The sequence below is a fragment of the Cucurbita pepo genome, chromosome LG09, assembly GCF_002806865.2.
Source record: "Cucurbita pepo subsp. pepo cultivar mu-cu-16 chromosome LG09, ASM280686v2, whole genome shotgun sequence".
Taxonomy (NCBI): Eukaryota; Viridiplantae; Streptophyta; class Magnoliopsida; order Cucurbitales; family Cucurbitaceae; genus Cucurbita; species Cucurbita pepo.
Window position 1 is genome coordinate 8,869,809 of NC_036646.1, and position 27,582 is coordinate 8,897,390.

At 38.2% G+C, this 27,582-nt stretch overlaps 4 protein-coding genes across 7 annotated transcripts; 2 read left to right on the top strand and 2 right to left on the bottom strand.

Annotated features, from left to right (window-relative positions):
• The first annotated feature begins 415 nt into the window (after positions 1–415).
• On the top strand, positions 416–3,804 carry LOC111802561 (54S ribosomal protein subunit img1, mitochondrial-like). Of its 2 annotated transcripts, none has more exons than XM_023686970.1 (6): positions 416–511; positions 706–958; positions 1,769–2,020; positions 2,113–2,199; positions 2,320–2,453; positions 3,369–3,804. In XM_023686970.1, the coding sequence occupies exons 2-6, from the start codon at positions 725–727 to the stop codon at positions 3,472–3,474; spliced, it is 813 nt and encodes a 270-aa protein (XP_023542738.1). In that variant the 5' UTR covers positions 416–511; positions 706–724; the 3' UTR covers positions 3,475–3,804. The 2 variants fall into 2 exon arrangements, with proteins under 2 accessions (XP_023542738.1, XP_023542739.1); XM_023686971.1 differs by having other exon boundaries at positions 1,772–2,020.
• A 4,193-nt stretch (positions 3,805–7,997) lies between these two features.
• LOC111802463 (probable serine/threonine-protein kinase WNK3) lies at positions 7,998–11,774 on the top strand. Its single transcript, XM_023686845.1, has 8 exons — positions 7,998–8,380; positions 8,605–8,642; positions 8,772–8,999; positions 9,086–9,309; positions 9,398–9,555; positions 10,436–10,619; positions 10,704–10,835; positions 10,917–11,774. Exons 1-8 carry the CDS (start codon positions 8,294–8,296, stop codon positions 11,657–11,659), a joined length of 1,794 nt encoding a protein of 597 aa, XP_023542613.1. The 5' UTR covers positions 7,998–8,293; the 3' UTR covers positions 11,660–11,774.
• Positions 11,775–12,505: 731 nt separating this feature from the next.
• On the bottom strand, positions 12,506–14,949 carry LOC111802585 (protein DEHYDRATION-INDUCED 19 homolog 5-like). The gene is made up of 5 exons (XM_023687008.1): positions 14,709–14,949; positions 14,373–14,515; positions 13,580–13,657; positions 13,298–13,497; positions 12,506–12,865 (listed from the first exon to the last, which is right to left on the bottom strand). The coding sequence occupies exons 1-5, from the start codon at positions 14,761–14,763 to the stop codon at positions 12,769–12,771; spliced, it is 573 nt and encodes a 190-aa protein (XP_023542776.1). The 5' UTR covers positions 14,764–14,949; the 3' UTR covers positions 12,506–12,768.
• Positions 14,950–23,013: 8,064 nt separating this feature from the next.
• On the bottom strand, positions 23,014–27,205 carry LOC111802446 (protein NBR1 homolog). 3 transcript variants are annotated; one of them, XM_023686816.1, is made up of 7 exons: positions 27,116–27,205; positions 26,856–26,918; positions 25,003–25,943; positions 24,537–24,903; positions 24,314–24,463; positions 23,438–24,229; positions 23,014–23,352 (listed from the first exon to the last, which is right to left on the bottom strand). In XM_023686816.1, the coding sequence occupies exons 2-7, from the start codon at positions 26,877–26,879 to the stop codon at positions 23,254–23,256; spliced, it is 2,373 nt and encodes a 790-aa protein (XP_023542584.1). In that variant the 5' UTR covers positions 26,880–26,918; positions 27,116–27,205; the 3' UTR covers positions 23,014–23,253. The 3 variants fall into 3 exon arrangements, with proteins under 3 accessions (XP_023542584.1, XP_023542582.1, XP_023542583.1); XM_023686814.1 differs by having other exon boundaries at positions 23,438–24,463; XM_023686815.1 differs by having other exon boundaries at positions 23,438–24,463; positions 27,173–27,191.
• Between the last annotated feature and the right edge of the window lie 377 nt (positions 27,206–27,582).

A 27,582-nucleotide genomic window follows, 5' to 3' on the forward strand; every position in this document is an offset into this window, starting at 1 on the left:
TACCACCCAATGTTGGGCTCTGATATCATTTTTAATTGCCGAAGCTCACTGCTAACAAATATTGTCCGTTTTGGCTTGTTACGCTGTCAACCTCACAAGAGAGGTTTCTGCATTGGCTTGTTACGCTGTCAACCTCACAAGAGAGGTTTCTGCACCCTTATAAGGAATGGTTCATTCCTCCAACCGATGCGAGACTTCACAATCAACTCGATGTAGGATCTCACGTGGTCTTGTTCTCAATTTAAGCTTAGAGACCTAAGAGTCTCACTTTAACTCTTTTTTATTTTTATTTTTAATTTTTAAGGAAATTCAAAGCCCAATAATGGAAGAGGCGACGGTTTTGCAGAAAGCCCACTAATTGGGCCCATAGTGCAAAGCGGGAAACTCAAGGTCCATCTCCACTGCAAGAGCGTCTGCCCGACCAAAAACCTCTGCGTTTCCTGATTTAGGGCTTTAGGCTCCAAGATCTCCTCTCAGCTAGAGATTCAGTAGCTCTCCCCGAGTACGATCGGTGAGTGGGATCTTCTTTTCCGGTTGATTTGGAATCAGCTCCGGCATTTCCAGCGATTTTGATCAGTGCAATATGAATTTAAACTCCATTTCTTACACGCTGCTTCACTACCATATTCCTTCTCACTCGCTTCTTTTGTAACAATTCTATCAAAGATTGTTTTCTAGCTCATGAGTTTTATGTGGGTTATGCAGCTCAAAATCCAGCGCGAGAATGCAAAATTTTCGCAAAATTAATCAATTGGTACGAAGGCAAAGTCTCGACGCTCATTTCAAGTCGATTAGAGGTTACCCTCTAAATGGGGATGCTAGCTGTTGCTGCTCGGCGTCAATGTCGATGGAAAAGAGTTTTACTAGCCTTCGTCCTTTTGGGAATCCATATGAGTCTTTGAATGGTTCCCTCTTCAGGTCTTTCTCGAAGTTGGGCAATCAATATCCGGAAGCCTTCGTATGTATTTATGTTTATTTTAACTATGTTGGACATTATGGTCCTCTAGTAGTATGATTTGTTCTTGCGTTATTCTTAGAGGTTCTATCCAGTAAAGCTGCTTTAGTTTTTTTATGTGACGTTTAAGCTAGTTCTAATTACAAGCTTTTTCGAATTCGTTTATGCTTCATGTTTAAGTTCATAAGCAATGATACACAAGTAAATCGCTTGATATCATATCAATCTTGTATGTTCTGTAAGTGTCTCTAATACCGATCACAAGTGATTTCTGTTCAATGTCTCATTGCTAAAAAGTTTTAGAGTATGAGTACTCTAGTTGGGATTGGCTCCTGAGTTCAATGATGGCTTAATTGATACAACTATTGTCTTAGACTTTTAGTTATTATGCATTCTATTTTCCTTCACAACGAATAAGGTATAGAAAATCAGTTACTCATTGTGTAATTACTATGTCTGATGAATAATTAGCTTGTGTCAAGCTTTTTTCAAGGAAACATTGTGATTATATTTCTTAGCTTCTATGATCCTTGCCAATTGGATAGCCTTTCTGGAATTTCCTTGGCATCTATGGCGATTTCTCATCTTCCTCTTTTGAACCACTTTTCTCTCAATATTACTTGTTTTTTATTTACAAAAAATGAATAGGAAAAACAGAGAAATTATCGACTACCTTCGTGAGATTTTTTTTTTTTTCTTTCAGAAACTTATGTATATCTGTTGGATTATGGTACTCATTGGAAGCAATATCTATTTATTTAAGAGTCTGTTTTGGAATATATCACTTTCGTAACATTTTGTTCAATTATTTAGCAGAAAGATATGGGCTCTCAAATGGAATTTTTGCCTTCGGGAAAGCGTGTATCTTCAACTTGTCCAGCATTCCAAAGTCCAAGGAAACATTTATTTCAGTTGGCAGAAATTGCAGCTCCTTTTTCTAGCAGGGGCATTGCGACGACAAGTTCAATGGAATCAGCTCCACAAGGATCTTCGGGAATTGATACCGATATAACTCCTCGCATCAAATTTAAGAGGCTTGATAAAACCTCAAAACACATAATGCAGGTATTTACATTTCTGAGCATTTTGGAAAATAAGTAATTTTATTTCATCGCCCCATCCGTTTGATTTCAACATATTGTTTCTTTTCCCCGCAGATTTTAGACAAGGAAGCTGTTGAGGAGGTAAAAGCAAAGAGAGAAATTCCAGATATAAAGCCAGGCTATATTGTGCAGCTCAAAGTGGTAGAGTTCATTTTAGTCTAACGTGTTTTTACTGGTCGTAGATAATGTTACTATTCTTAAAACTAGTTGTAGATGAGGTTATTGAGCACTTTTCTGGCTTTCCCTATCATATGTGAGCAGGAAGTACCTGAGAACAAGCGACGTGTCTCAACGTTGAAGGGCATTGTAATTGCCAGACGGAACGCTGGTCTAAACACAACTTTTAGATTAAGGAGGCTAGTTGCTGGTGTTGGGATTGAGTCTCTCTTCCCTCTGTAAGTAATGCGGATTTTTAATTATATTTTATTTTCTGCTAATGTTACCTACCTAATTTCATTGTTTTCCCCTGCTCATCTCTGTGTTTAGGAAGCATGTTCTATGCTTATTTTTTGTTCATGCCATTCTTTCACGCACATGCCTTTTTATGAATTGTCTTTAATTTAGAGAGAAACTAATACGATTCTGATACAAATTAATTAGTACATGATGTACAATATTCTATTTCAATAACATAGGAAGAGGAACACACTTCTCGTGGTAGTCGGTGATTAAGATGTACATGCATATGTGTAGCTTCATCTTTTTAGATGTTCTTGGTCACTAAAACTAAATCGAACTCTTAGTTTTGTGAAATCTCGATTGCTCGAATAGTTTCTCCCTGCTAGTCTTCTCGTGGTAGTTGGTGATTAAGATGTACATACATATGGGTAAATCGAACTCTTAGTTTTGTGAAATCTCGATTGCTCAAATAGTTTCCCCCTGCTAGTCTTCTCGTGGTAGTTGGTGATTAAGATGTACATACATATGGGTAAATCGAACTCTTAGTTTTGTGAAATCTCGATTGCTCAAATAGTTTCCCCCTGCTAGTCTTCTCGTGGTAGTTGGTGATTAAGATGTACATACATATGGGTAAATCGAACTCTTAGTTTTGTGAAATCTCGATTGCTCAAATAGTTTCCCCCTGCTAGTCTTCTCGTGGTAGTTGGTGATTAAGATGTACATACATATGTGTAGTGTTCATCTTTTTAGATGTTCTTGGTCACTAAAACTAAATCGAACTCATAGCTTTGTAATATCTCGATTACTCGAATATTTTCTCCCTGCTAGTCTCTAACTTCTGACAAGTTCAATTCCTGTGTTTTTCTGATGGGTCTTTGCATATGACTAAATTAGTGGTTGATGCATGACAGATACTCACCAAACATAAAAGAGATTACGGTGTTGGAGAAGAAGAAAGTGCGGAGGGCCAAGCTTTACTATCTTAGGGACAAAATGAAATCGCTTAAGAAGCATTAGCAACCTTTCTATCCAATGGGATCAGAGGTGTGTAATCATTTTTGGCAAGAAATCTCACGAGTTTTCATGATATTATCTTATCCTGTCTTAAGCATGGAGGGAGAACCGGGCTGAGAATCTAGTAGTGCAGCCCTCAGCTTTGGCTGAAATAAAAAAAAGAAGTCAACATTGATTGCCTTTAGAAGAAAAATTCTTTGTTTTTATGATAGGAAACATGCGACTTGCTGCTCTGATATTATTAGGCTGTTTGCAATGTGTGTGCCTGATGTTGTTATACATTCCATCTATCAACATTATCATCTTTTTGAATGAAGGATCAATTACTTATCATTCACAAAGTTTTCATTTCCTTGTAATCCTTTCCTCATATTGTTCTCTATTGTCATATATTGTTCTCTATTGTCGTTCTAATTCGACGAGAATATGCATGATTTCGAGCTCTTGCTCATATAATCGAGTGTAGGATCAGGTTGTAAACTGCATTATTGATTGGCAGTTCGGTATACCGAGTCCTTCCAGAGTTAACCACAAAGTTTTCATTTCCTTCTAATTCCTCCTCATATTGTTCTCTATTGTTGTTCTAATTCGACGACAATATGCATGATTCCGAGTTCTTCCTCATACAGTCGAGTGTAGGATCAGGTTGTAAACTGCATTATTGATTGGCAGTTCGGTTTACCGAGTCCATCCGGGGTTAACCACCAAGTTTTCATTTCCTTATAATTTTTCCTCGTATTGTTCTCTATTGTCGTCAGAACGAGAATATGCATGATTTCGAGTTCTTGCTCATACAGTCGAGTGTAGGATCAGGCTGTAAACTGCATTATTGATTGGCAGTTCGGTATACCGAGTCCATCCAGGGTTAACCATAAACTTCTTTCTTTCTAGAGGTCGTTCGTTTCCAGAGTTCGGAAAAAGATTTGAGGTGGGAAATGACACGGGTTTAGGGAGGGGATTTAATTTATTGCCTATGAAAACTCTTTATCCTCTTCCAAAAAAGGAGGCAATGAAAGGGTTTTTAAAACCTATCTTTTTTTTCTATTGTTTTCTTTTTATTTTTGTTCTTTTCTTCCTTCACTTATTTATTTGTTTATTTGTTTATCTATAGTATTTCGAGAAAATTACTTTTAAGAGGGAGACCGAGAGAGAAAGCGCAAACAAGACAATATCAACTAGTGGCGGGTTTTCTTTCTTTTATAATTTAAAACTAATTAAATATTTTAATTTCATATACATATTTCTAAAATGATGAGATTTACCAGTGAAGTACGTTGGGGTAAATATTTATATTAAAAATTTATACAATTTTATCATTTATTTGAGAATAATTAGGAAATTAAATATTGAAAATATTTTCATATTGTTTTCTCATATAAATATGATAATTTTAGATTTATAAGTTTATTATTAATACACGTGTGTAAGAATCTATTTTTAGGTAATCTTTTTATTATTTAATACAAATTTGTAGGTAATTTCGTTATTAATCTAAAATTAACCTTGTTAAGAACCCTACAAAAAGGGGCTCTCCTCTTCTCAAACATTCATCCCCTCGCAAAATCAAACGCCGGTGAAGCCTCAAAATCTCACCCAAGATTTTAAAGCATCACCAAACGCAAGACCAGAAAAATGGCGAACAAGATGATCGCAATGCTTTTAATGTGCACTCTCGTCGTCGCCGCTCTGCAACTCCCCGCCGCCGCCACCACCACCGCCACCGACGCTGATATCGTCGAGGTGGCGGAGGCCAAATTTGACGCGAAATTCAGGTCTTGCTACAGACATTGCGAGAAGGAGTGCATCGACAATGGCAGCGGCCAAAGCTTCTGCGAAGTTAAATGCGACGAAGATTGCGGTGACAAGGAAGTTGCCGGTAATCTCTCTTCCAATAATTAATTTTTTTTTCTCCTTTTATTAATTAATTTGAATTATTTTATTTGTTTTACAGATAGGCTGCATCTCGATTTGAATTAAATAATGGAGGACAAAAGCAAGAAGATGAAGAGCTTTCCAGAGAGTGTATTTATTTTATAATGTGACTTTAATATTTCAATTTATAAAAATTTAAAAAAATTGTGTTATTGATATTTATTTTTATTCATTAAGAAAATTAATTCTAATTGAGAGAACTTAAAAAGTAATTTATAATATGTTTGAGAAATTTTAAAAATTTTAGATAAAGAAATGAGAATAATATCTGATTTTATTTTTTTATTCAATAAAAAAATTAATTCTAATTAATAAAGAAAAATAGTAAATTTAATCTATGCAGATCTTTTATTACTAAAAGCTTAGAATTTGACTTTTTTTTTTTTTTATTCAATAAAAAAATTTAATTCTAATTAAATACAAAAGATTCTAAATTTAATCTAGAAGAAGTAATTTATAATCTCCTCCGTCCCGTTTTCTAAAACTTCCATTCTTGAACCGGGGATGGAGGCTCGAGCCATTCTTGAACCGGGGATGGAGGCTCGAGCCATTCTTGAACCGGGGATGGAGGCTCGAGCCATTCTTGAACCGGGGATGGAGGCTCGAGCCATTCTTGAACCGGGGATGGAGGCTCGAGCCATTCTTGAACCGGGGATGGAGGCTCGAGCCATTCTTGAACCGGGGATGGAGGCTCGAGCCATTCTTGAACCGGGGATGGAGGCTCGAGCCATTCTTGAACCGGGGATGGAGGCTCGAGCCATTCTTGAACCGGGGATGGAGGCTCGAGCCATTCTTGAACCGGGGATGGAGGCTCGAGCCATTCTTGAACCGGGGATGGAGGCTCGAGCCATTCTTGAACCGGGGATGGAGGCTCGAGCCAGATGCAAGAGGCTCAAAACTATGTTAAAATATTTTTAGAAAATTTTTTATAACAAAAAAAAAAAAAAATTAAAGTTTATTTTGCAAATTTTGGATATTGATATCCTTTATTTGAATTCCTAGCCATATGCATGATGTATAATTATCTATAATTAAATAAAAACATATAATATAAAAATATTTTAATTTGAGTAATTCTTACTTTGAAAAATTATATAAAATTAATATAATTTTGTCAAATCAATAATAAATTGTTATATTAGTTAACTAATAATCAATTTGAAATTATAAATTATTTAAATTTATTTTTAAACTTAAATGTCTTTTTTAGAATTTTCAAAACTAAATAAACAACTTAAACCATTTGTATTTTATTAAACTAATTTTTTGAATTAATAATGAAACTCAAACTAAATGGTAAGATTTGACTAAAAATGTTAATGGGTGGTGTGGAATGGCAATATACTCGATGTATGCATGAGTAGGAGGTGTTCAGTGTTACGATCATGCATGTTCAAGGCAATGGCACGATATACTCAATGTATGCATGAGTAGGAGGTGTTCAGTGTTACGATCATGCATATTCAAGGCGTGTTGTTAATGGCCGCATGACAGATATCCCGGTCTTGCTTGTCCAAGGCGTGTTATTCATGGTTGCATGTCTGTTCCAAACCCCTTTTACATGCTTTCATCCTAATAGATCTTTACTATATTGGGTTAGTATAAGGGTGTAGGACCCCTTTTACATGCTTTCATCCTAATAGATCTTTACTATATTGGGTTAGTATAAGGGTGTAGGACGGTTCACCAAAATTGTGTCTACACCTGCAAGGGCTAAAATGCCCCAAAATGTTGGATTTGACTAGTTGTCAACTTCTTCCTACCCGATAGTTATATGCAGTAAGTAAGCCGTTGTTGTTGCCTTTTTGCTCACATTCCCATATAACACAATTTACAATTTCTCAAATCTTACTTTCAAAATCTCTCTTGCTCCTGTTTTCTAAAACTTTCTTCTTGAACTGGAGTTAGAGGCTCGAGCATACGTCGGTTGGCCGTAGGCGACACAAGAACGAATAGACTTAACTCACTTGTTGCTGGATAGTGAGTGCCACATAATCGCAAGTCCGCTACCATCAAAATGCGATTGTGACATTCGGGAGCTAAATGTTTAATGTTAATGTTTTATAGGCTCTGGTTCTGACTTAGACTTAAATATGGTTTATGTGGTTGAACCGGTTGAAAGACTATTTTTATATGAATATATTTAATTATTTTACTTTATTATTTATTTGAAATATAATTATATTTTCTATTTACCAATTATAGAAATAGAATCTTTTAATATTTAAAATAAAATAATATAATATTTTCAAGAAGTCTTAGATCCAATTTGGGTGAAATTTGATAAATTGACTATATAATTTTCCATAATTATAATTAAATTATTTGAGCTAAATTAATAAAAATATTAATTAATTAAAATTTTAAAATTTAAAAATATTAGGGTTGGGAGTTATTTTTATTAAAGAAATCAATTATTAAAAAAAATAATAAATAAAATTCAGATCAAGCCATTGATTTTCGATCTTTTAGAAGATTATTATAATTCTATTTTTTTAAAATAAAGAATTGAAAAAAATAAAAAATAAAAAATAAAACAAATAAAAAAAAAAAATCGAAATAGAATAGGCTAGTGTCACGGTCACCGTTGATCCCTGGCCTCAATCCAAATAAGCGCCTCCTCTTTGACGAAACTTTCTTTTTTGCTCTGTTCGTTGTTGTTCCCTGTAAAATTTCTCCCCTGTTTTTTTATTTTAATTTTAATTTTTGTTCTTGGGTTTTATTCGAATCTGGAATATTGTTCTTACTTTGTGGGTTTTTGTTCAAATCCACATTGGATATTCTTTTGGGATTGGTTGAAGTTGAGTTGGATTGAATTTTTTTAAGAATCCGTTTCTCCAGTGGTGAAGAAATTTGGATTATTATTTGAGTGATTGATCCAGAGACGAGAATGTCTCAGGATTTGTCTTTGGATCAAGACCCAGATGAATCTGATCCTGAGTTCGTGGAGATTGATCCTACAGGTCGATATGGACGGGTAAATACTTCTTCAAGCTTCTCTGATTTCGCTGATTTTTCGTTCTAGTTAACACATTTTCTTCGTACTCTCATTTCTTAAACTTGTACTTCGATGAACTTTTTCATATAAATCATCATATGCCCATTGATATCACAGATTCTTAGAATATTCATCGGGATGGGTTTATTCCTTACCCTTTTTTAATGTTGGCCTATTTTTCGTAATCTTTCGTTGTTTTGCAGTATAAGGAAATTTTAGGGAAAGGGGCATTCAAGAAAGTGTATCCTTCTTTGTTTTGATGTTACTGGTAGTGATTCTATTCTATAATGATTCTAAAACTTGTGCATCTGCCATCGTTGTGATGAAATTTTGTGGAGAATTTTGTGTTCTTGATCCATATGTTATTTAGATATCGGGCTTTTGATGAATTGGAGGGAATTGAAGTAGCTTGGAATCAGGTTAAAGTAACAGATCTATTACGGAATTCTGAAGATTTGGAGCGACTTTATTCAGAAGTTCATTTGCTCAAGACATTGAAGCACAAGAACATAATCAAATTTTACAATTCATGGGTTGACACGAAGAATGAAAACATCAACTTCATTACTGAGATATTCACTTCAGGGACACTTCGACAGTGAGTCTTCTTGTGCCTTGGATGGCCTCTTTAGATTCTGTTTTTGTTTAAAAACTATACTTAACATATGTTTTGAATGCATGTAGATATAGAAAGAAACACAAGCATGTTGATTTGAGAGCACTGAAAAAGTGGTCTAGGCAGATATTAGAGGGCCTTTTGTATCTTCATAGTCATGACCCTCCGGTTATACATAGAGATTTGAAATGTGACAATATCTTTGTCAACGGCAACCAAGGTGAGGTGAAAATTGGTGACTTAGGACTTGCTGCCATTCTTCAACAAGCTCGTTCGGCTCACAGTGTCATTGGTGAGGATTCGAAACTTGAACAAGGAATTATAGTTTTCGATATGAACGTTGAGCACATGTTTCCATTTTTGTGATTTAATGATTTCAGGGACGCCAGAGTTTATGGCCCCAGAGTTGTATGAGGAGGAATACAATGAACTTGTGGATATTTATGCTTTTGGGATGTGTTTGCTTGAGCTTGTAACCTTTGAATATCCGTATATTGAATGTGCAAATGCTGCTCAAATCTATAAGAAGGTCACATCAGTAAGGGTTCTGAATCCTTTTTCCTTTTTGTATCCAATGAATTTGTTCTTTCTGGTGGCATTTAAGTAGTCTTATGTCCTTGGGGCTGACTTTAACATGCATAATGCTGAATTATAGTTCTTATTAGGCCTTGAACACCATGTCATATAGAGTCTAGGATTGTGTTTCATCGTGTACATTGTTCAGCTCGGATCTTTTTCTTTTTTTATCAAATGTGAGATCCCACGTTGGTTGGAGATGGGAACGAAGCATTTTTTATAAAGGCGTAGAAACCTCTTCCTAGCAAATGCGTTTTAAAAACCTTGAGGGGAAGCCCAAAAGGGAAAGCCCAAAGAGGACAATATCTGTTAGCGATGGGCTTGAGCTATTACAAATAGTATCAGAGTCGTACGCTAAACCTTGAGGGGAAAGCCAAAAGGAAAGCCCAAAGAGGACAATATCTTCTAGCGGTGGGCTTGAGCTATTACAAGTGGTATCAAAGCCAGACACCGGGTAGTGTACCAGCGAGGACGCTGGGCCCCAAAGGGGGTAGATTGTGGAATACCACATCGGTTAGAGAGGGGAACGAAACATTCTTTATAAGGGCATGGAAACCTCTCCCTAGTAGACACGTTTTTATTAATTTTGAGGGGAAGCCCAAAAGGAAAAACCCAAAGAGGACAATATCTGCTAGCGGTGGGCTTGGGCTGTTACATCAAACCTTACGTTTATCACGATACATCTTTTTTCATTTATCTTTTACGTCATGCGTTACTTTGTGCAAGTTTCTACTTTATTTCTTTTTATTTATTTATTTGCTTTAAATTTTAGTATGAACCACCCCTTTTAAAGGTTCCTTAAAAAGACTTGTAAGGAATTATTATTTTCCTTTTGTTCCCAGGGGATAAAGCCAGCTTCATTGGCAAAGGTCACCGATGGGGGAGTTAGAGCATTTATAGAAAAATGTATTGCAAATGTCTCTGATCGCTTGCCTGCAAAAGATCTTTTAAGAGATCCATTTCTTCTAGCAGATGAAGATCATGAAAGTATATCACGTCATCTACATCCCAAAATACACCATAAAGGTAAAGTTCAAGAATATATTTCTCTTTAATAGAAATTTTGGAATTGTAACATATTGTTCTTTTACCGTGTGGCCATTATTGAAGAGAAAAGAGAACAAATTGATACTGATACAAGCGTAGATGATACTCCTGCTACTAGCGTAGACTTCAGCATGCATGGTCAAAGAAAAGATGTTAACAAGATATTTCTCAAACTAAGAATTGCAGACTCCATGGGTAAAATTCATATTTCTTGTTGTTTCTTCTGGTTCTTGTAGCTTTTTTTGAATATTTCATTGACTTCTTTAATAATTTTAGGTAATTTTCGCAATATCCATTTCCCATTTGATATTGAAGCCGACACATCAATTTCTGTTGCTAGTGAAATGGTTGAGGAGTTGGATCTTTCAGATCAAGATGTCTCTACGATTTCTGAAATGATCGAAACCGAGATTCGGTCGTATATTCCAGATTGGACATCAGTTGAGTATGCTGTAGATAATGTAGGAGCAGAAGTTGTCATTTCTGATAGCTCTCCATCTGATTCAAGAACTGCTGCCTCTCCCATATCTATAGAATCTGGTAACCTTGCATTAGAGGTCCTGCCTTCAGGTCGCAAGTATTGGTCCGACTCGCCGAAGGGAGTGGGCGGGTGCTCTCCCGTTAAGCCAGGTCCTTCAAACTTGTCTTTTGCCTCAGAACAGAATGTTGAATCCTCTAGTAGCCACATGCATGAGGATAACATAGATCATGCAGCCATAATCATGGGACTAGAAAATGAGCTTTTGTCTGAAGATGCTGCTAATGATGGGCAGGATGAGAGTATATTAACTACAGATATTCATGCTAGCTCTGAGGCACATCCCTCAGATTATGATGAATCAATTGGCATCGAGATAATGACCGAAAAACTCGAAAATTTGTTGACACAGCAAAAAGAAGAATTAGATGAACTGAAAACCAAACAGAAATTAGCCATTTCAGAGCTTCTGGCTGAACTTACACCTGAGACCCATCAGAAAGTTTTGAAGATATGTAAGCTTAAGCATTCTGATATGTAAGCTTAAGCATTGGTGTGTTGAGTATAATGGTACCTCCTTTCTCTCCGAATGTAAACCAATTTACACATTCTTGTTTAGTGAATATTTAGTTTCTAATCTTCAAATTAGCCTTTTCATATCTTTGGAAGTTTGAAGCTGAATTTTCTAGTCAAGTTGATCCAGTTATGAAGCATGATGCTGAAACATGTTATGGGGAAGCTAAACAATGAACTTTCAAGCCATTAATTGACACAAGCATCACTCTTGGTATGTATCAGACATCTCTCATCAAGTCATTTGTGCACATAATGCACAATGATCTGTCGCCAATGTTCTTAGCTTTGACATTGTTTTGTTATGTGGTCTGATGGTGATACACAAATGTTGAAATTTTTGTTGAACACATTAAATTTTAATACTCATTATATACTATACCATGATATAGATAGCTGAAATTCTTTCAGATAGAGTTTTGTATAGACAATACACTTATGCTTGCTATTCATTTTTGGCTGCTGCTACTTCCTTGTCGATAAAAGTTGATCGATACTATTTATTCTTTTGGACGCTCGTTCGAGCTTGATAAATGTGTGAGAATGAGCATGCTTGTGGGTTCTTCCACATTCTCCATATTTGAACTGCCAAATTACTTGATTTGCTACTTTGATATTGTGATGCTCAAGAACCGTTCTTTCTAGGATTCAGTCATCTTTGAAAACAAAAGATCGTTTCAAAAGTAAACGAGTTTACCTTGTCTGTCTACCTTTTTGATATATATACATACCCAAAATTTCTCAGCTACTTTACTAGCTAAAGGGCTAAGATTTCCATGGCTTTATGAGATCTAAACTTAGAAAACAGTTATAGTTAAAGAAGATCGAGTTTTCTACCAAGTTCACTATGATAGATCTATATATATATATATATATATATGTATGTATATGTAAAACAGCAGCTTTTACCACATTGTATGAACGGACAGTTGAACACAAACTTGTTCTGGCTTAACTGATATCTGAAATATTTCCTATCAAAATGAAGCACCAGTGGAAGAACACTATGCAGATGGATACAGCTTCCCCGGCAGATGATTAGTGAGTGATGAATATCAACAGGCGATGGGAAAAGACCTAGAAAATGGTTGATGTGATCAATTGTTGTACAAAAGCTGCTCTCTGATTCAACTCTTCACTGTTCTTGTTTCTTTCCAGCAACTGTGACCTATTACTGCCCAACCCGAAAAGCAATTCGAAAAGAATACCTCATTAATATGCTGAGCTACACATCGCCAAAACATCGATACGGTATGCATTAAAGAAGACTGTAATATCGATCCAGTTTCGAGTCTTTTGATCGTGTAAAAGATTTAATGCGAAACCGAACTATGTTTCATAAGATGTTGCAAATATATTAGCTCAAGTTCATATCAGAAGGAAATTGTCCCATCAAATTTGTCAGGAATCTCTTTCTTTTTCTTTTTCTTTTTCTTTTTCTTTTACTTTACTTTTCTTGGATCCTTACAAACCACTATTGAAAAAAGTACACTTCAACCAGAAAAATGGCTTTTCCCCTCCAAGTTAATGATCACAGTAAACCTATCCATTAAAGTTGCAGGTTAAATTTTTAGCAGAAGACAAGGTTACCAGTGAAACTACTAACCTTTCGACACCAGTGGCGACCGAGGCATCGTTCACAGAACGGTTGTCTCGATCGATGGATTCAGTGTCTGAGAAAGGAATTCTGCAGATAAACGGTAGAAGCGGATCAGGTGCAGATCCATTTTTACTCCCCCTGCTCTTTCTTGTCAGCTTCTTGGAATTAAATGCAGAAGAGACAGATCTCTCTGGTCTTCTCCTTCTCTGCTAAGATGGTAATATTATGTTCTAAGCAAATCCTCATAGTTACAGCCATGGAAGCAATGAGTTGAACAGCAGATAATACCTTTATGGAGCTTGAATGATGAGCTATAAAATGGCCAAGTGCATCTTTCCCCAGACTGGCTGCACATAGGGGACAAACCTGAGAGAAACCAATGTCAAAGTAGCCCCTTAATCAATCTAACTTCCACTTTATATCATCCTTGCTTTAGCTTTAGAGATTCTCATGAATGTCAAAAAATTTCATATCATCATTTCATCATGCATAACGTAATAGTCTAAGCCCACCACTAATAGATATTGTCTCTTTAGACTTTCCTCCACCGGTAACAAATATTGTCCTCTTTAGACTTTCCTTCAAGGTTTTAAAACATGTATGCTAGGGAAAGGTTTCCACGTTCTTATAAGGAATGCTTTGTTCTCCTCTCCAACCAACGTGGGATCTCACATTCCACCTCCCTTGGAGGCCCAGCAAAGACGCTGACACACCGCTCAGTGTCTGGCTTTGATACCATTTGTAACCGCTCAAGTCCATCCCTAGCAAATACCGTCCTTTTTGGACGTTCCCTTCAGGGATTGCCCTCAAGGTTTTAAAACGCGTCTAGAGAGATTTTTCACACTATTATAAGAATGCTTGATTGAAGATCCCTATAAGGGTGTGGAAACTTCTCCCTAGCCGACGCATTTTAAAACCGTGAAGGAAATTCCAGAGAGGATAATATCTACTAGCAGTGGGTTTAGGAAGTTACACATGAGCACGCACAAAATTATCTCTTCATAAGCAATTACTCATACGCTACAAGAAGTAATGATTGAATGAAGAAAAGAAAAAAGGGGTATTGAAAGCATGTAATTACTGCATTTCTGAAGTCAAAGCAGTGCTGTTCTTGCAAATGGCTGCAGAGTACTGGAAATTCGATATCAACATAACAGTAAGGGCATGAAAAGTAAGCTCCTGAATCATCTTCTCCATCCGAATCATCCAGAATTATATGGTTACCTATTCAAAACATCATCATACAAGCCATGAAATTCATATAAAAAGCAAAACCAGAACTCAGAATGCCACAATCTCCCCCAGATCTTCTATTTTGTTGCTAAATCAAGACTAGAAAACCCAATAGAGCTTAAAATCAAAGCAAAATGAAGAAACCCAGATGAGAAAATCACTCAAAAAGTTGAAAAAACAATACCAGAATGAAGCATGGCGGCTTGATGAACCCTTGAGGCCCAAAAATTGAACTCCATAGCTACTTGGCTTGAACAAATGGGTATCAATGGCTCTGGGAAGAGGATAGAAAGAGCGCAGCAGCAAGGAAAAATGAGTATCCTTGTCAACAGCTTGGGCCTGGTGGATGATTTGTGTGGCGCGGTGTCTCCTTCTTCATATACTCACCCAATTTTTTCCATAAGCCGAAAGCTTTCTGACACACAAAAGCTACTTATCTATTGAATGACAAGTGGGCTTTACCAAAGTTTCACCTTTTTCCCTCATTAATTAATCCCTTACTATACTAGAGTCCACCGTTAATAGAGATTTTTAGCTTTCGGTGGAATTTTCACACCCTTATAAAAGATGTTTCGTTCCCTTCTTTAACCAGTGGGATCTCGCAATCCACTCTCCTTAGGGGTCTAGTGTCTTCGCTGATGCACCACCCCGTGTCTGGTTTTGATACCATTTGGAACCGCCCAAGCCTACCGCTAACAGATATTGTCTGCTTTAACGCGTTACACATCGCCGTCAACTTCACGATTTTAAAACGCGTATGTCAGGGAGAGGTTTTTATTTCCTCTCCAACTAATGTGAAACCTCACCGTTACGATTTCATCTTTATTCATCGGAGCCATGGGGGATGCATCTCATCTCACAGCCAAAAACGACACACTTTGGTGGGTCATTCTCACTTCAAAAATCAAATATTGTTTTCATTGCTGACTCACAAAAATAAAAGTGGGTGATTCTGTTTTTGTCTTATTCCATGTGTATGCATTTTTGTTCGTCCCATATGATAATGTTTCAAAAATCAAAGCTTTCTCCATTGGTATGTTTTAGGAACTTCGAATTATTAGCTCTGTTGCATAACGCTTTCTTAAAAATTGCATCGTTATGTTTGGACTATCAGGGCTCTCAGCCACGCGAATGGTTTAATGTGCTCATCAATAAACGAATTGAACGTTAATTTGTTGAATTTGACATGAAATGTTCTTATTGGAAAAAGACGAGCACCGCTAACATATCTACGCATTTCGTGTAGGTTAGAGACTCAATTTCTTATTTTCACATTTGTTGTACTCAATAAATTCAAAGGAGAAAGCCTTGAACACACGCCGGAAACATGTGTTTAACTCACCTGTTCCTTAGCCCGACTTCTACCTCGATCCCGAACAATCATTTATAACGACCTTTATGTGGAATGCTTCAAGCATTGAAGCTCAACTGAACCATAGGAGTCTGATGTGGCATGTCTGCTTTTTCTAAAATTATGAACCGAGTATCGCATTTCGCTACGTTCTTCATTAATGCGAGAGTCGAGACCGTTACCGAGAATCGTTGTGAATAATACGACAAGAATGCTTTACTCCTCGCATACCGAGACTAGGGCAAGGAGCAAGCAAATTCGTTTGAGATCCTTAGCACGACTTCAGCTGGGTTTGGTTACTTTTGTTCTCAAACGTCAAATCTAATATCCCGTTCGATAACCATTTAAGTTTTAAAAGAACTAAACTCATAATCGCTCCCCGATAAGTTTCTTTGATTTGTTAGCTACTTTTTTAAAACATATTCTGTCAGTTGCAGCAGAAGCCATTGGAAGAGACCTTTACATAGACCAATAAAGGTTACATTTTTCACTTTGACCTGCAATTAGTATATTCACAAACTTTAATATTTAATAATAACATAAGAACCAAACATTTTACTGTCTGAATGAAAGAAAGAAAGACAGCGAAATTTCTTGTCTTGAGATCCACACATGAGCAGAAAAGAAGATGGGAGCTGTCAAGAAACTCATGGTGGACAATCTTGCCATGTGTCAACTTCTTATTGGACAGACTGCTCTTAGTGGACTTAAAAAGTGACAATTACCTTCCATTTAGTCTCCCTAAACTTGTCTCAAATCTGCACTTTGTGTTGTCTAATGTTGCCATGATTAAGTTAATGAAAAGGGAAATTTTGGGGATCTTTTAAGGCTGAAAAGGTGAGCTGTTGTCGACTCAAAGTATGTTCTTTTCGACCGTCGAAGCCCATTGCTAGTTGATATTATCTAATTTGACACGTTACGGATCGCCGTTAACCTTTCAGTTTTAAAACGCATCTATTATGGAGAAGATCTAGCCCTACTCCGGCCAGTGCCTTGTACCGTCCGGTAACTAGCTCTTGTAACAGCCCAAGTCCACTGCTAGCAAATATTGTCCGCTTTAGCTCATTACGTACCGACGGTTTTAAAACGTGTCTACTATGGAGAAGGTCTAACCCTACTCCGACCAGTGCCTCGCACCGTCTGGTAACTGGCTCTAATACCATTTATAACAGCCCAAGCCCATCGTTAGCAGATATTGTTCGCTTTGGCCCGTTACGTATCGCTGTCAGCCTTATAGTTTTAAGACGCATCTATTATGGAGAGGGTCGAGTCTTACTCCGACCAGTACCTCGCACCGTCCGGTGACTAACTATGATACCATTTATAACAGCCCAAACCCACTGGTAGCAGATATGGTCCACTTTGGTTCGTTACGTATCGCCATTGGAGAGGGTTTAACTCTATTCTGACCAGTGCCTCGCACCGTCTAGTAATTGGCTCTGATACCATTTGTAACAACCTAAGCTCACCGCTAGCAGATATTGTCCGTTTTGGCCCGTTATGTATGTTGTCAGCCTTACAGTTTTAAAACGTGTCTACTATGGAGAGAGTCTGACCCTACTCCCACTAGTGCCTCGTACCGTCTGGTGACTAGCTCCAATACCATTTATAATAGCCGAAGCCTACCACTAACATATATTATCTACTTCGGCCTATTACGTATCGTCGTAAACCTCACAGTTTTAAAACAAGTCTATAAGGGAGAGATTTCCACTCTTATAAGGAATGTTTCGTTCCTCTCTCCAACCGATGTGGGATCTCGGAATACTTTTTAACAAGTAAACGAACTAAACTTATAATTTAACTCGTAAATATTCTTGTCTTTTTAAGTATTGCCACGTACCCATGAAAAGTATCATTAAACTGTAGCCACAGTGCCTGTAGTTTGCAAAGTACCCCACTTGAACTGCTCACGAGACAGACTTTTCTTAAACAGGCTGAGATTGGTCAATGGTTTCAGACAAAAGAACTATGTTTTGTTTTGTAACCTCACACACCTTGTCTCTCAGCTGATCATCTCTCTGAATAGCCTGAGCTTCTACAGTCAAATTATGGGACTTCTTTTTCAGATATCAAACTTGCAGATACCTGATGGGATCCAGTTACATACATGGTTGAGTTTCATTACGAGCTATAAACACGAACATGTTCAACGTGTCGGTATGAACATTCGAACATCTAATCTCTTAGTCGATGAAATATGACTGTGAGATCTCACAATACCACATTGGTTGGAGAGGAGAACGAAACATACTTTAGAAGGGTGTGGAAACCTTTCCCTACCAGACACGTTTTAAAGCCTTGAGCAGTAGAAATGAACCGTTACAAGGGCTAACCTAGCGGATTGCCATGTTAAGGATTTTTCATCGTATCATATTCGTGTGCTGTTTTGAAACTCAGCCCGAGTCTACCTCTAGACGTCATGAAAGAGAGAGAAAAAACAAAACTAGCTTCAAATGAGACTCCTTTTACCTTGATTGGATTGTTCAGTCAAGATCACTTAAGAACTAGCACTAAACTAAGAAAGGGGTTCAAACTTCTAACCTTTTGATCGAGAATATAAGCTTTGATCGGTCGAACTATTGGAAAAAGACGAGAATTTCGAGTACCAATACAACCATCAACTGCTAACATATCTACACGTTTCGGGTAGGTTAGAGGCTCAAATTCTTGCTTTCACAAAGGAGAAAAGCCTCAAACACGAGCCCGAAACATGTGTTAAACTCACCAGTCTCTAAGCTCGACTTCTACCTCGATCCCGAACAATCATTTTGAGCAACTATTGACATAAATTCCTTTCATGTGGAATTCTCCAAAGCATTGAAGCTCAACTGAACCATGGGGTTAAAACAAATATTCAAGTCACGAACGGTTCAAACTACTAACCTTTTGATCGAGAATATAAGATTTAATCGGTCGAACCCTATTGGATTAAGAACAAGAAGAAACTTTTATTACATCAATCAGCTGCAGATGCAGAGAAATTACACTCAATACAGTAAGATATATATCTGATATAAAAGAAAGAACACTTGCAAATCACATAACTATATATATATATCTATATATATATATAGATTGAATCGGACCAGGATGCTGGATTCCCCTTGCAAAGGATGAGATCCTCTTCCTACTAGCTTATAACACTTAGCTTACAAGAACATCGTCTAAGCTTTCCAACCTCAAAAACAAAGCTACCCATTTCAAAAGACTGCAAGAAAACCCTGTTTGAATTCTCCATAGCAGCAATGAACAAGGGCATTGGCTTCGTCACCGAGCCAAAACGGACAATATCTTCTAACGGTGATGTTGCAGCCATGTTTTAAGAAGGAGGGAACCAGAAACGTTGATATTATATGAAGCTGCCATGGGAAGAAGCACAGAGTGGAGGCTCTGAGATGTTTATATTCCCGCATGCATGTTTCCCTTTAGTGCACAGTGGAATGGCACGTTTTCACAGGCAAAGCATGATGCCTCAAAGCTGGGGTTTCTGTTAAAGATGACCCTTCAAAAAAGGGTCTTTATCTATGGAGTTTAAATGTTTTGGTCCTCTTTCTTGTCCCTTTTGGTCGGTTGTGCCAATGTTTGTAGGGCTCTCCTTTCACATGTTCTGGCATGTAGGCCTACTCTTTTCTGCTTTTTTTCTTGCAAGTTAGCTGCTAATGTTCTATGTATTTAACTGATCATAGATAGTAACCTGTGCTTTAAAACATGGACAAAGGTTTAATGATATCATTTTCATATGTTTCTTTGTCCATATTAGAAGCTGATTTCGTGGGGGTTTGGGTTATTGAGAGAGTGGGAATGCTAGAAGACAACCGGGGAATCTGCATCAGTTTCAAAGGAGCCCTCGTTAACGTTATTTGTAATGGATAGCTGATATTAACTCTCTTCCTGTCCTGAGCATTAAACCGCTAAAGAATTGTGAGATCTTATATCGATGGGAGAGGGGAATGAAGTGTTCCTTATAAGGGTGTGAAACCTATTCCTAACAGATGCGTTTAAAACTGTGAGGCTGATAGCGATATGTAACGAACCAAAGCAGACAATATCTGTTACCTGTGGGTTTAGGTTGTTACAAATGGTATCAGAGCCAGACACTGAGAGGTGTGCTAGTGAGGACACTGGGCCCCCTATGAGTTGGGGAGGGAACACAACATTTGCGGTGGAAACCTTTTCCTAGTAGATGTGTTTTAAAACCGTGAGGCTAAAGGTAATACGTAACGAGCTAAAACGGACAATATCTGCTAGCGGTGGGTTTGAGTTGTTACAAATGGTATCAGAGCTAGACGTCGAGCGGTGTGCTAGTGGGGACACTGAGCCCCCAAGGGAGGGTGGATTGTGAGATCTCATATCGGTTTGAGAGGGGAACAAAACATTCCTTATAAGGGTGTGGAAACCTCTTCCTAACAAACGCGTTTTAAAACCGTGAAGCTGATGACGATACATAACGAGTCAAAGCATAAAATATCTAGTAGCAATGGGCTTGGGCGTTACAAGAATTCTCCCACTTCTTTCCCACTTCCTCTATTTATAACCAATACCCTAACAATCTCTCAAGCTAATACTAATATTCCCATAAGAACAATCACAAGAAGATTCTTAACATGCTCATTCAACCAAGCCTTTTCCATGAGCTAAGAAAGGAATCATCTACTAGAACTCTATGAACAGAATTCAACAAAATAATTCAAGGATCATTCAAGGACTAGCAGAATCAATTGGCACTCAAGATTGCTGTCACAGACCTAGCATGCTTTGGCAACCTCAAGCAATAGTTCGCACGTCAAACTTTTCGGTTCCTAGAATGCTTATATTGTGAGATCCCATATCGGTTAAAGAGGGGAACGAAATATCTTGTTATAAGGGTGTGGAAACCTCTCCCTAGAAGACGTTTTTTAAAAACCTTGAGAAGAAGCTCGAAAGAAAAAGACCAAGAAAGACAATATCTGCTAGCGGTGGGCTTGGACTGTTACACCAACATAGAGTGGTCACGACCCTAAGAATTTTAGAAAGGGGGAGAATGATGAGTGTGTATGTACTCTAGTTCAACAAGAATCCAAGGCAACCAAAACAAAAATGGTAAAGGTGCAATTATTAGATGGGAATGGACCTCAGCAATTGTCAAAATGTCAGTGTATATAAGCTCTTGCAAGCAGGACCTCAGTCTGCTTCAGCTCGTTACGTATTGTCGTCAGCCGCACAGTTTTAAAATGTATTTGTTAAGGAAAGGTTTCTACACGTTTATAATAAATGTTTCATTCTCCTAGTTGGTACACTGTTCGGTGTCTGGCTTTGATACCATTTGTATCCGTCTAATTCCACTACTAGTAGATATTGTCCACTTCAGCCTGTTACGTATCACCGTCAGTCTCACAGTTTTAAGATGCGTCTATTAGGAAGAAGTTTCTGCACCTTTATAGGAACGGTTCCATTTTCCCCTCCCACCACGGAGGTGGGACCTCTTAAATAATTGTTATACCCTAATGGAATCTGAAGGTTGTGAAGCAGACAAAGCAGCCTTTGTAGCAGCAGCTAAGGTTTCCACTTCATCTGAAAACCGCCAAATACATAATTGCATGAAATTAATAACCTTCTAAAGTAAGTATCACAAATCAAAACAAATACCAACCAGCTTGTCTTCTTCTTCTGTTATCTCCTTAATATGATGAAAAATGAAACTAAAGAATAATAAGAGTCAGGTGTTAGTAACAAGGAACAAATATTGGAGCAATGGGTATCAACAAACCTCGATAGATATCTAATTTTGTCAGTTTTTGAGGCAGTGGTTTACATAAAGAGGTGTTACCAGTCCTTTGTGGTCCATGTAATACAACAATCCTTTGAACGCGTAAAAAGACGAGAATATTTGTTAACCTATAGTTCGGTCCTTCCCTAAGCTGAACAAGCAATGCACAAATAATGTGACATCCCACATCGATGAGACGTTGAGCTCCGAAGGAGGTGGACACTGAGCGGTATGCCAACAAGGATGTTGACCCCCAAAAGGGGTGGACACCGAGCGGTGGGCCAACGAGAATGCTAGGTTCACTAGGCTCTGAAGAGGGTGGATTGTGAGATCCCAGAGAGAGAAATGAGTGCCAGTGAGGACGCTGAGCTTCGAATGGGGTGGATAATAAGATCTCACATTGGTTGAAGAGGGGAACGAGTGCTAGCGAGGACGTTGAGCCGCAAAGAGAGTGGATTGTGAGATCCCACGTCGGTTGAAGAGGGGAACAAAGCATTCTTTAGAAAGGTGTTTCCTCGGGCGAGACGGAGATTGGCTCTCGAGGGTGGAGCTTGACTGCAAAACCCGACGGTGACGAGTTGAAGGGTGATCTTCTTCAAGAGCTCACATCAACAGGAACGGCACCTCGATGTTGGCTCTTCGCCACCTGGGGCTGTAATATGTTCCAAGGGTTGGGTTATTCGTTATTCGCCTATTAAAGCGGTACGTGAGCTGGGTTTAGAACATCGTGTTTCATGACGATGTTATGTAATGGACCATAACGAACAATTCAAATAGGGTTTCGGGAGAGAGAAGATGATAAATGAAGAACAAAGGTTTTGTCATTTCAACATAGAGTTTGGAAGAAAAAATGCGGTCATTTGTGCAACCAAAAAAGCCATAACGAAGAACAAATTTTTATTAGAACCAGTTTATAATTTTGTATTTATTTGTTTGGGTTAAATAATGGTGGCTGATTATGGTCCACAGTGCAAGTACGCAAGATGGAACATGGCCCATTCCATTCCTCAATTCATGAAGAACAAACCAGAGATTGAAGACGACGATCATTACCTCGAAATCCTCAAGGCGGTGGCGCAGGCCTGGCAGAGCCACACCGGCAGTTCAAAACCGGCAACTGAATTCGCCGCCCATCGCCGGAATTGCAGAAACAATCCATCTCGGTTCAAGAACGAGGCGGTGCGGAAGCGGCGACCTGCGATGGAACTTCGCGCAGTTTCTGTGGGACTCGTATGAGATCGTGACGGTGTCGAAGAGGCTGGAGAGGTGGCTGGTGCTCGACGGCGACGGCGGGAGATTCAATTTGAACTAGCTGACCCTGAGGAACAGATGAGTTCGATTTCTTATCATTTCGAGTGATTGGGACAGGTAATGCGTTTTGATTTCGAGTAACCAAAGAAATTTATGGCTGGTTTCAAGGTTTCTTTTACTTGATAATTTCTCTGCGACAAAAATGGCTCAAATGACTGAGCAACTACGACACGAAGATGAACAAAAACTGGAAAAGGCCTAAGAAAAACCATAGAAATAAGCATAAAAACAATCCTGTTCCTAACAAAAACACTACCCCTCTTATTTATCATCCATATTTACATCCTAATCCATAGTTATGAGAGCGTTGTTCTTCAACTAAGCATTGTTCTTCATCAAAAGTTCCATCACTACTCGCTTTAAGCTGCCATTGTTCTTCATCAGAAGTTTTCTGTTCATTTCCTCATCCTTGAATCCCTGTAAACACCAGATCCACACCATCATAAACCAACACCCAAGAAATCAAGGATTAGCAACTTCATTAAAACGACTCACGACCAACCATTTTATCCAACTCCTGAATCATCGGATACCATTCAGGAATCTCACAGAGTTCATCCACCGACTTCTCCAGATTGTACCCATTCCTCTTCAGTACTTCCTTGTTCAGATAGATATGTTTGAATCCCATTTCACAGAGTGCCTTAAGTAGAGGTCCTTGGATATGATGATCAAAACTGATATCTTCAGATAATGCTGGAGAATGAGAAGCCATGGGGGATGGTCTTGGAGATCGGTTTGCAGCAGGTGGAATTAGTTCAGAAGAATCAATATGAGGGTATGACACAGAGGGAGCCTTGGTTGTTGAACTAGCTCGAACTCCATGGTAATCAACAGTTGGATAAGAGACCAAATTAGCAGGAATCTTGCTAGCTAGCAACTTGTCGATCTCTTGTTCGTCCTGTTGTTGCTCGATCGCATTTTCAGGCAGATTATGACAAGGTTTTACTGGTTTGGCAATGGGGATGGAATCACGAGGAGGGAAAAACTTATCAGAAAGTAGAGTATCCAAATTCTTGTTTAGATCTTGGCCATTAGCAGAACTCTTGCGAACTAGCAACTGGTCGATCATATCATGTTGTTGCTCGATCACAGTTTTAGGCAGATTATGACAAGGTTTTACTGGTTTGGCAATGGGGATGGAATCACGAGGAGGGAAAAGCTTATCAGAAAGTAGAGTATCCAAATCCTTGTTTAGATCCTCTTGGCCATTTGAGTCTACAACTTTAGGGGGCAAATTTAAGTCCAAAGCTTGGAGATTATCAGAATGTGGCCTCTTAAGAGCTGCATCAACCTTCATGAACGAACAACATAAATTGAGTCTACTTAAGTGCGTATATACAGAACTAGAAAAACTGAGATATGCATACAAGCATACCTGTATGAGAAGCCAAACACGATACCCGAACTCCTGGCCAGATGGAGATACTACCTTCCAGTATGAGAGGTACCGACCAGATAATGGAGGGGAAGTAAAGTCAACTTCAATATCAATTTGATGTCCCGGAGGAAGTCCACCAGCAGGTACCTAAAATGAATGAGGATGTGAGAAAAAGCTTAGAAAATGAAGAGAAGAAGAATAAACAGTCACCGTTTTCTACCTGTATCTCAAATGATGTTGAATCACTTAACTTGTCTCCTTCATCCCACACTAGCTGTGTACCACGGGGCCAATTCGAACTCCCGAGGTTATGCAACTGCCATTTCTTGGTAAACAGTGTAGATGGGGCGATCACAGAATCATCCATATCAGCTAAAAATTTGGTCTGCTTTCCAGAACTTTTCAGTGTATCGATTGTTCGGGGGCCAGGAAATGGATGCTGCTGCTGTTGCTGCTGCTGCATTAGAACAGGATTGAATGCTTTCATTCTTGGATACTGACAAGAGACGGGACGATCGATCCTAACGTATTCAGCCACATTGCTCACTTTAGCAAAGCAGATGCTACATAGATCAAAATTATCTTTCCTGTAGAGAAAGTGCAAACAAGTTGGTAAATAAGAACACAAGACAACAATGGGGCAAAAAGTAGATTAGTTGAGGGATGAGTTTGTGTTCTATTCTTACACTTGGGACTTGAACCGTGGACCGGTGATTGGATGAGCTCCACAGCCATCACAAATAATACCTTTATGGAACATACTTCCCATTGATTCAATGCTGCTGCCACTGCTGTAATTCATTGGACCTCCAGGGAAGACTTTTCCCATAGTTTGGAAGTAACCACTGTGGCTAATTGGTCCAGAAACCATGGGTAATCCTCTCATAGGCCTCTCCTTCATAAGATTATCATTCAGATAACCTGCTGCTGGTGAATGATATGGGTAATTGTGCATCGACGTAGGACCGTGCATACGCATTCTACGAAGGGGATCATGAAATGCATCAAAGGAACAGCTGCTGCAATGGGCAGTAGTATCTGATTTCCAAATAGGATCACGAGGAAGGGCATTATGATCAACTGAAGCAGTTGCATCTAAACCAGGAGGAGCATCAGAACTCTCAGTGCCCACAACTGTCTCAGGAACAGATGAGGGCTGCGAATCTGAGTTCAGGTGCGCGTCTTTCAACTGAAGAATGGTTTGAACAAGCTCATCAAGTGCAGGGCCAGTAACTAAGGCTTTTGAAGCGATGTCGAGCAACTGTGAACAAATCTCCGGCAAGGGCTCTGGCAGAGATTTCAAAACCTCAGAAATATCAGTACGAATATCTTGAAACGAACGCAATGGCGTGGTCGAGCTTCCATTGGATCTATCATGGGATTGGTTAGGATGCACATCAATTCTCAGAAACCTCAGCTGTTGCCTCATCATGTCATGTAGATCATCATCATTGAACAAGGTCACTGTATCACCATCTTCATCAATGTAAGTCAGTGTAAAATCAGTATCAGAGGAGAAATTGAAGAGACTAAGTACTTTTGCTCTTAATCCATTGATGTCAAGATCCAGCTTATTGTTTTCAAGGATTCTAACACTGAGACGCCTTAGCATCACTCCATATTTAACCTGTGTGAGAAACATATGTCAGGGGAAGAAGTCGTTTGAAAAATAGGTAATGACAGTAACATCTTAGCAGGGAAAAGAATAGAAAGGGCGAGTTCCGATAGATAAAACCATCCATTCGGGTTCTATATTTGTTCAAATAAAATGCTTAGCTAATTCCATACGTCTAACCAAAAAAATCTCATTCATTACCCGGATGTCCCTCTTTGCCTAATTCTTTTCATATTCTCGAACAACTTGGATTTGGGCCTTTTTTTTTCAGCACTAGATACAAAAATGAGGATTCAATTGTCAACTACTCCTATCGTAAATAGGCAACTCCTATCGTCAATAGGCGACTACAGATGTCAAGCCATAGCACATAGTTTCATACGAAGGATCATCAATCCGTACGAAGGATCATCAATCCGTACGAAGGATCATCAATCCGTACGAAGGATCATCAATCCGTACGAAGGATCATCAATCCGTACGAAGGATCATCAATCCGTACGAAGGATCATCAATCCGTACGAAGGATCATCAATCCGTACGAAGGATCATCAATCCGTACGAAGGATCATCAATCCGTACGAAGGATCATCAATCCGTACGAAGGATCATCAATCCGTACGAAGGATCATCAATCCGTACGAAGGATCATCAATCCGTACGAAGGATCATCAATCCGTAGTACACCAATTGAGTAATCAAACTTGTCATAAAACACACAGAATTAAAAAGGTAAAAGTAATAACATAATCCAACTAATGAATCGATTGTGAACAATTTTGTAACACACATGAAGCAGAAACTCATAGTGATCACGAACAAACAAAAAACCAAAAAACCAGTGGAAAATGGTTTGCCCTTAATAATAAACATGAAGGCAAAACACAACGAAAAATGAAACTAAAGAAAGACGATAATTCCAACCTTAATCACAAGAATAGACTCCATGGCTTCAGAAGAGAACGATAGTCGAGAAGAAGATGAGAGCTGAAACCGACTATGCGATTAAGTTGGGAGAAGAGAAATCCAAAGATTTGGTTCTGATTTTATAAACAGGTAGTTAGAGAAATCACTCAAAAAAAATAAAAAATAAAAAAATAAAAAAATTTATAAACAGATATTCGGAGAAAATCACGATTTTACTGATTTTATGAACAGTTTCGATTTGAGAGGATGACTCGAACCTATCCATACGCCGCCGGAATGATCGATTAACAACTCAAATATCGGATGACTCGAACCTATCCATACGCCGCCGGAATGATCGATTAACAACTCAAATATCGGAACAATCGATACTCAAATTTATACATAGCCGAAATGATCGGCGGGACGGATCAATCTATCCATACGCCCATAAGCCGTAATGATCGATTAAGAGTTGAATCCTCTCAAAATTAATTTCTCTCATAAATAAGGATGAACTTGCTTTAATATTCATAAATTAATACATCATATATTTTCTTTTAAGTATAAATTACATATATTCTTTTTAGCATAAATTAATACATCATATATTCTTTTTAGCATAAATGAATACATTTATTTTATTTTTTTTAATTTTGAATAGTACTCTCAAATTTAGGAAAAAAAAAACTTAAAAAATAAATGTCTATATATTTAATAATATTTTACTCTTATTAACTAATTT

What these genes read in the sequence shown, in the direction of transcription:
- LOC111802446 (XM_023686814.1), bottom strand. Translation starts at nt 26,879, where the DNA reads ATGGAGTCTATTCTTGTGATTAAG. An exon ending in AGTCTATTCTTGTGATTAAG is followed by an intron (nt 25,944 to 26,855) that starts GTTGGAATTATC and finishes TTTCTCACACAG; the next exon opens with GTTAAATATGGAGTGATGCT. An exon ending in CAACATCATTTGAGATACAG is followed by an intron (nt 24,464 to 24,536) that starts GTAGAAAACGGT and finishes CATTCATTTTAG; the next exon opens with GTACCTGCTGGTGGACTTCC.
- LOC111802561 (XM_023686970.1), top strand. Translation starts at nt 725, where the DNA reads ATGCAAAATTTTCGCAAAATTAATCAATTGGTACGAAGGCAAAGTCTC. An exon ending in ATATTGTGCAGCTCAAAGTG is followed by an intron (nt 2,200 to 2,319) that starts GTAGAGTTCATT and finishes ATATGTGAGCAG; the next exon opens with GAAGTACCTGAGAACAAGCG. An exon ending in ATTGAGTCTCTCTTCCCTCT is followed by an intron (nt 2,454 to 3,368) that starts GTAAGTAATGCG and finishes GATGCATGACAG; the next exon opens with ATACTCACCAAACATAAAAG.
- LOC111802585 (XM_023687008.1), bottom strand. Translation starts at nt 14,763, where the DNA reads ATGGAGTTCAATTTTTGGGCCTCAAGGGTTCATCAAGCCGCCATGCTT. An exon ending in GCTTTGACTTCAGAAATGCA is followed by an intron (nt 13,658 to 14,372) that starts GTAATTACATGC and finishes GGTTTCTCTCAG; the next exon opens with GTTTGTCCCCTATGTGCAGC. An exon ending in ATCATTCAAGCTCCATAAAG is followed by an intron (nt 13,498 to 13,579) that starts GTATTATCTGCT and finishes CCATCTTAGCAG; the next exon opens with AGAAGGAGAAGACCAGAGAG.
- LOC111802463 (XM_023686845.1), top strand. Translation starts at nt 8,294, where the DNA reads ATGTCTCAGGATTTGTCTTTGGATCAAGACCCAGATGAATCTGATCCT. An exon ending in CTACAGGTCGATATGGACGG is followed by an intron (nt 8,381 to 8,604) that starts GTAAATACTTCT and finishes GTTGTTTTGCAG; the next exon opens with TATAAGGAAATTTTAGGGAA. An exon ending in TCTATAAGAAGGTCACATCA is followed by an intron (nt 9,556 to 10,435) that starts GTAAGGGTTCTG and finishes TTTTGTTCCCAG; the next exon opens with GGGATAAAGCCAGCTTCATT.